General features: G+C 68.7%; 1 protein-coding gene across 1 annotated transcript in view; it reads left to right on the top strand.

Annotated features, from left to right (window-relative positions):
* Positions 1-7,487, top strand: part of WNK4 (WNK lysine deficient protein kinase 4) — a 20,581-nt gene that overhangs the window by 8,471 nt on the left and 4,623 nt on the right. Inside the window, exons 2-9 of the mRNA XM_085314783.1 lie at positions 3-167; positions 4,908-5,080; positions 5,421-5,641; positions 5,714-5,871; positions 6,434-6,522; positions 6,681-6,900; positions 6,985-7,315; positions 7,456-7,482. Coding sequence (XP_085170909.1) covers positions 3-167; positions 4,908-5,080; positions 5,421-5,641; positions 5,714-5,871; positions 6,434-6,522; positions 6,681-6,900; positions 6,985-7,315; positions 7,456-7,482 — 1,384 coding nt within the window. The remainder of the gene's footprint in view (positions 1-2; positions 168-4,907; positions 5,081-5,420; positions 5,642-5,713; positions 5,872-6,433; positions 6,523-6,680; positions 6,901-6,984; positions 7,316-7,455; positions 7,483-7,487) is intronic.

Genomic DNA, 7,487 nt, shown 5'->3' with positions numbered 1-7,487 from the left:
AGCCCGAGGAGACGGAGAGCGAGGAGGTGGAGACGCGCGCCGTGGCCACCTCCCCCGACGGCCGCTTCCTCAAGTTCGACATCGAGATCGGCCGCGGCTCCTTCAAGACCGTGTACAAGGGGCTGGACACGGAGACCACCGTGGAGGTGGCCTGGTGCGAGCTGCAGGTGAGGGCCGCCGCGGCGGGCTGCGGGCAGCGGGGCTGCCGTCCCCCGGTGCACCGGGCGTGCTGGGGCTCCGCGGCAGCACCGCGACCCTGGGCCGGAGCCCTGTCTGCGCTCGAGCACTTGGCGGCTGGCGCTGTAGGTTGGAGGGCCGCAGCCGGCCTCCTGCGCTCCCCGCTCCCTGCCGTTTCCTGCAGGCTGCCTGCCCAGCGCAGGAGGGGCTTTGGCAGGGGCAGCTGGCAGCTCTTCCTCCAGCCCCCTTGGTGTTCGCAGCCCCTCTCCAGCCTTGAGTCCCGCTCCCTGTCTGCTGGCGTCTCCCGGGGCTGGTGTGCTGCACTGGGGAAAGGCAAGGTACCTCTGCTTGGGCTGCAGCACGTGCCAAAAGCAGCACACAGCTTGTTGAATCACCCCAGTTTGTTGTTAATCGCATCAGTGCTGGTTCTGTGGTGGAGCTGCAGCAGCAGAGCCAGACACAGTCCTTGCAGCTGGGCTCAGGTTCCCCTCGCTCTCCCTAGGTGCCTGCATGCTGGCCGGCGCCTTGGAGCCACGCGGGGGCTGCTGGCCTGAGCCCAGGCTCCGTGCTTAACACGGTGCTTCCCAGCCCTCCCGTCCATCACRTGCTGTTTTCCGTTTGCCGTGTTGCTGCCTGTGCGATGGCAGCACTTCTGGTGCACCCAYGCTCCCCATGTTGGTCCTGCTCCAGGGAGTGCACAGGTGGATTCAGGGCTGGGCTGCTGGGCTGAGCCCTGCGCTCGCCCCTGTGAAGGGCAGTGTGGGACAGCAGTGCCCTCTCCTTGGCACGTGGTCCTGTGCCAGGGCTGGAGGGCTGCTCTGATAGCCCTGGGCACGCTTGYGGGCATGTGTCTGCAGCGTGCTTGACGCTGGGTGGTAAGCCTGCTTCCAGGGTACAGCACGTCCTTGGTGCGCGCCGGCTGCGCGTCCTTGACTGCAGCAGTGTCCGGCAGCACCTGTGGCTGCCCGTGGCTTCCATCACCCTGCAAATGGTGACCAGACCTGCACTCTTCCAGGTCTGGAAGCAGCTTCCCTGTCTCGTCTCCCCCTGCATCCCCCTGCATCCCGCCGCACCTTTCGCTGTCCCACAGCTCGATGATGGGATGCCGATGCCAGGGCACTGAGGGGAGCAGCCAAGGGGTCGCTCGCTGATGCGTTCCCCCCTCGGGCTCCTGGCAGGTGTGATCTGGCCACAGAGGCGAGGCTGCACGTGGATGGTTTCACTGCGGGGCTCTCTGGGCCCCGCAGGGCCCCTGGGGAGGGGCTTCTGCTAAGTGCAAAGTCTCAGGCGGGCTCCCTGACCATGGTGGCTGTCATAGCTGGAAGGTCCAAGTCCTTGTTTGCACAGAAAAACGTGTCTTGCAAGTTTGTTGTTCCTAAAACCTCAGCGCAGCTGCACACTGCTGCATGGGCTGCATCCCTGGGGCAGCTGCAGCCTGGCAATGGAAGAAGAGATCCTTAGGTAATGGTGAGTGACTTGGGGAAGGGCTCACTGTTCAGTCAGGGAGAAGGTGAGGCCCTGGGCCTTAGCCCGGCTTTGTGGGATTGCACAAGGGCTTCAGCTGCCTACTAAGTGCAGGCTCTGCAGTCCCAGCCCCTCGTCCCGTCCCAGCGCTCCCATTTGTGTCTCATATCCCTTCACACAGTGGTGAAAGAAATAGTCAGGCACTAGCAAGGAAGGACGTTTCTTGGTAAACCCAGTGACTTTCTCTAGGCAAGTCAGCCGTGCCCAGCTCTTCCTGCCTGGGCAGTTTCATGTCCCTCCTCGTGCGTCTGTGCCCATCTTTGCACAAGCATGTTCCGGCTCTCCTGGGCTAGCCTGTGCAGCAGACCTGCGACTGCGCTGCTCCGTCCCTGTGCTACTGCTTGGCCCCACTGTTGGGCTGTGTTGCCTCACAGATCGCAAGCCCCTGACCCGCCGCGGGGCTCTCGGCCAGCCCCAGCAYGCGTCCTGCCGCTGCTGAGGGCAATCGCTGCCTCTTGCAGCAGGAGTGCCCTTTGGCAACGCGCTGGATGCAGCCCGGCAGCCGGTGCTGGCGCGGTGTGCCTGCCACTACGCGCCGTGTGCGGTGCCCTGCGGAGGGGGCTGCGTCCCCCAGCCGGGGCGGGGAGTCTGGCCGGGGCGGCTGCCAGGCCAGTTGCTGCCCGGAGCGCCCAGCCCGGCTGCTGAAGCGAGGGGCCTTGGCCGCAGCAGCGGCTGCCTGCCCCACGGCCCTGCCCGGCCCGCGGCGCTCCCTGCTCCCCTCCTGCAGCCCCTCCTGCCGGCTGCTCGCTGTCCGGCCTCTCCTCTCCCAGAACCCACATTCGTTAGGGCCTGAARGCCTCCAGGCAGACTCTTAAAAGTCTGTTTTCCTGCAGTGATCGTGCAAAGAATCAGACACTGTGACACAAATATGGGATTTGTAACTGCAAATAAAAATGGCTGTGGTTCTGCCCTTTTAAAAATAGCTTTGTCCTGTGTCGTTCACAGTTCTCCTTTTACTCCCCTTAAAATATTACTGGGTACCTAACCTCAGCCCTGACCTGCGGTTCTGGTCCTGAGCTCCTCATCCAGCYGTTGCGACATCCCTCCATCCCAAATCACAGCTGTTCCCGCTCTCCTGCCCTGCCCGGTGTCCGGCAGCCGGGCWGCGCCTGCTCCCGCGGGACGGCTCCCGCAGCCCGGCCGCAGCGGCGGCAGCCCCCTCCCCGCAGACCTGCCGCCACCTGTTTACACTTTCCAGCTTTAGACCCGTGGCTATTTCGGTCCATAGGTGCGAGGGGGGGTGGGAAGCAGGGAGGAAGCTGGAGGCCCAGAGTGGGGTCAAGCTGCAAACGCGCTGGCTGCGAGTGGCTTTCTGGTGGGGACCCCTCGGCGCCCCTCCGGCCTGGCAGCGGAGCCAGGGCAAGAGCTCCTCTGCCTTGGTGCGCGGTGCCCCAGGGCAGCTTCCTGCTCCCTGGCACCCGCCGCGGCATGGGCCGCTCCACCGCCGGGCTCCACGTGGCTCACCGCTCCCGATGCCCTGGGGCCTGGGGGAGCCCCGCAGCCGGACCGTGCGCCGTGTGCAGGCGGTGCGGCCCCCGCCGAGCAGCCGTGCTGGGCTCGGTGCGCTGCCTGCCGGGGAAGCAAATGGAGGAGCCAGGTGAGATTTGCTCAGAGCAGCTCCTGTGGGCTTGGGAGCGGGCGCGTGCTCGTGCCCCGGCGAGTGCACAAAGCCGCTGCTGCCCAAACGGCCGGCGGCAGTCTGCGCGGGGAGGAGAGCGGCAACCATGGCCGTGGCTGTGCTCCACGCTGTTGCGGGCTCCTGGGTTTGCCCTCCTGTGGGTCAGYGGGTCCCGTGCCGCAGCCGGAGGTGTTGGGGCTGCTTCTATTTTGGGGCTGCATCCGGTGGGGAGGGTGCTGGGTGGCCCCCGGCGCCAGCTCCCGTGCTGGCTGAGGCATCGCTATAAATGTCCCCGTGCGTGTGCAACGCCTCCRCCAGGCACAAAGGGGCTTTCACGGTGCCCCCGCCGGCGGGGCGTCCGCAGCCGCCCGGAACGGCTCCCGCCTCGCGGAGTGCTCYGCCGCCCCCCGGGGCCGGGACGCGGGCCGTGCACCGAGTGCTTGCTCGCCGCCTCCCCTCCCACCCCGCAGCGCCTGGCCAGCGCTCCCRGGCTTGGCCCTGCCGGGCTCTCCCGGCGCCTGCCGTGGGGCTGGTGCTGGAGCGCTCCCCCCTGCGTGCCCCCCAGGCCCACACCTGGGCTCCTGGCTGCCCTCCCTTGCCATGGCAGCAGGCAGCTGCTCAGAAAGGAGGCCGCGTCCCYGTGCACCGCGCTGGGCTACTGCCCRTCCTGGCCACGTGCCCTGCCCTGCCGGCACCTCCGTGCCCTTCCCGGGTCGACCAGGGCTGGGCTGCACTCCTGGCTGGAGGGAGAGGTGTCGGGACGCCCGGCTGCACGTTGGCTGCTGCTTCRCTGGTGTGGGAGCACCGGTGCCTGGGAGCGAGCCCAGGGCTCGGCACGCTGCCTCCTGCCCTGCTGGCCCCATATCCCCAATATCCATGCCGGATGCCACTCCYGGCATCGCCGTGGGCCCCGCAGCACCACTGGGGCCGTGCCGCGTGCCCGGGGCAGCTCAGCAGCTTTGCTGCTGCTTTTCCGCCAGGGTATGAAAGGCCCCATTCATCCCGCGGCGGCAGGGCTCAGGTTCTCCTCCGGGCTGAGCCGCGTCCCCGGAGGCGTGTTAAAAAGAGAAGGGGATTATGGAGCGGCTCAGGCCTGGCCGCGGGGGCCAAGCGCAACGCAACGGCAGCGTTGCAGAGCTCCCTGGGCTCCTGGATGGCTGCTGCGTGCCAAGGAGTGCGCCGGGAGCAGCGGTCCGGCGGGGCGCAGTGCTGCTCCCCCGGCTCAGGCTCRGCCCTGGGCACCGCGGCCACCGCTTCCCCGCCGTGCTCGTGCCGGGGCTCAGCTCCTTCTGTGGCTGTAATTAACTCGAGCAGGAGGACGGCAGCAAAAAGGGGGCAGGAGCCTCCTGCGGCCGCCGACCCCGACAAAGGCGCCATTGAGGCCGGCGGCAGCCTGCCRCCACGCTCGTGCCCGGCCGCCCGCGGCGGGAGAGGCGGCTGTGCCGGCGCGGTGCGGTGTGCGGCCGCCCGCCCGGGCTCCGCCGAGGGCAGGGCCAGCGGGGTCGCACAGCGCCTCCGCGTCCGCGGTGGGGGCCTCTGCCCGCCTGTCTGTCCATCCCTGCCCCTCACCTCCCCGCCGCCCCCGCAGACGCGGAAGCTGTCCAAGACGGAGCGGCAGCGCTTCAGCGAGGAGGTGGAGATGCTGAAGGGGCTGCAGCACCCCAACATTGTTCGCTTCTACGACTCCTGGAAGTCGTCCGTCAAGGGGCAGATCTGCATCGTGCTGGTCACTGAGCTCATGACCTCCGGCACCCTGAAAACGTGAGCGGGGCGGCCGGCCGGGACGCGGCGCTCGGGGCGGGCGAGGGGCCGCGCTGAGCCACCCGCCGCCGCAGGACCCGGGGGGCCCAGGGCAGGGCTGGGAGCCGGGAGCGTGTGCGGGGCGGCTGCTGGGCACCGGGACCATCCCGCTCTGCCCCTTCTGGAGCGCAGGGAGCTTGGACCCGGGCTGCGACACCTGCGCTGCTGCTGCATGAGCCCAGCGCAGAGGGGAAAGCTGGAAAAGCCCTGACGCAAATACACTGGGTGGTGGTGGGGTCKGGGCCAGGTGCGTGCCGCCGCAGGCCCCAGCGGCTCCGGCGCCACCCCCGTGCCCCTGCAGCTATCTGAAGCGGTTCAAGGAGATGAAGCTGAAGGTGCTGCAGCGCTGGAGCCGGCAGATCCTCAAGGGGCTGCACTTCCTGCACACCCGCTCGCCCCCCATCATCCACCGCGACCTCAAGTGCGACAACATCTTCATCACTGGCCCCACCGGCTCCGTCAAGATTGGCGACTTGGGCCTGGCCACGCTCAAGTGCGCCTCCTTCGCCAAGAGCGTCATAGGTGGGGCAGCGGGGGCCGGCGGGCATGGGGCACCATGGCAGCCCTGGTGTGCTGAGCCCCCCGTGCCCCCAGGCACCCCCGAGTTCATGGCGCCGGAGATGTACGAGGAGAAGTACGACGAGGCGGTGGACGTGTATGCCTTCGGCATGTGCATGCTGGAGATGGCCACCTCGGAGTACCCCTACTCGGAGTGCCAGAACGCCGCCCAGATCTACCGCAAGGTCACCTCGGTGAGCCAGGCACACCGTGGGGGCACCCGGGGCGCGTTTGTGGGGCTTCCTGCCATGGAGAGCCTGCCTGGGGACACAGGAGCTGCCGGGCTCGCTGCTTCCCCGAACGCGTCACGTTGCAGGTTTTGCAAGGAGCTGAGCAGAGGAGAGCGGATGCACAGCAAGGACAGGCTCGGGGAGGGCACGGGGGTGTCCCCCCAGCTCCCCGGGTGGCACGCTATTAACGGGCTGGCACAGCCACCGCGTGCTCAGCACCGCTGCACCCCAGCCCGGCCGGCTCCAGGCTGCCAGGGTGGAAGTGCAGAGCCCCGGGCAGCACCAGCCCTGCYGGCCGCAGAGGAGGGGGCATCACCACGCTGTAGCAGGTCCTGGGGACCCACAGCTGGGCAGGGGACAACGCACTTGGTGGAGCTGGTTTGCAGCCGAGCAGCGAGTTGCAGCATCCTGGGGGTGCTGGGCATGGGCAAGGCTGGTGATGGCCCCAGGGGCCCGAAGCCCTGGGTGCCAGAGCGGCCGCAGAGGCAGCGCCGAGCAGGCTGGATGGCCGCGTCCTCCTCCACAGGGGCTGAAGCCCAGCAGCTTCTACAAAGTGAAGGTGCCAGAGCTGAAGGAGATCATCGAGGGCTGCATCCGCATGGACAAGGACGAGAGGTGGGACGAGGGGGCCGGACGAGGCAGGCCACGTGCCCGCCCTCTCCCAGCATCTGGCGTCCGCGTAGGTGGACCTGGCTGCCCAGTGAGGCCAGCGCGGCGCGGGAGGCCGCGCGCCCCGGCAGCATGCCCCRCGCTGAGTGCCGCTCCTCCTGCAGGTACACCATCCAGGACCTGCTGGAGCACTCCTTCTTCCAGGAGGACACCGGGGTGCACGTGGAACTGGCCGAGGAGGACGACGGCGTCAAGTCGGGGCTCAAGCTCTGGCTGCGCATGGACGACACGAAGAAGCTGCACGGCAAGTACAAGGACAACAACGCCATCGAGTTCCTCTTCGAGCTCTACAAGGACGTGGCTGAGGAGGTGGCTCAGGAGATGGTGGGTGCYGCGGGGGCTGAGGTGGGACGCCGGGGGCTCGCTGGGCCCAGGCCAGGCTCCCGGCCTGACTCTGCCATGGCGCAGGTGATCCTGGGCTTCATCTGCGAGGCCGACTACAAGCTGGTGGCCAAGGCGGTGCGGGACCGCGTGGTGGCCATCAAGCGCAAGCGGGAGAAGCTGAAGCGGGCGCAGGAGGCAGCGCTGCGTGCTGAGCCGCAGCCCGTGCCGGGCGTGCTGCAGCTGCTGGAGGAGCTGAAGTCCCCGGGGACGCCGCGCAGCCCCGCCGCCTCCCCGGCCACCCCCGGCTCCGCTGACTCCGTCTTCGGCAGCGCCTTCCCCCCGGAGCCCGAGGAGCCGGAGGCCGACCAGCACCAGCACTTTGCCTACCGCCACGCCAGCTACTCCTCGGCCACCTGTACGTGGGCGCTGGGCGGCGGGACGCGGCCCCTTCCCTCCGGCGCGTCGCGGTCACCGCGGCGCCTTTTCCCCTCGCGAACGCCGGGCGGCCGGGGCGGGAGCGTGCCGGGGCCGCGCTCACGGCCGCCTCCTCCGCAGCCGACGGCGAGACCGACGGCTACCTGAGCTCC

Source organism: Rhea americana, unplaced genomic scaffold, assembly GCF_003343005.1.
Source record: "Rhea americana isolate MKP2758 unplaced genomic scaffold, rheAme1 scaffold_410, whole genome shotgun sequence".
NCBI classification, from domain to species: domain Eukaryota; kingdom Metazoa; phylum Chordata; class Aves; order Rheiformes; family Rheidae; genus Rhea; species Rhea americana.
Note: the sequence above shows the minus strand (reverse complement) of the source record. Positions and strands in the feature narration are given on the sequence as shown.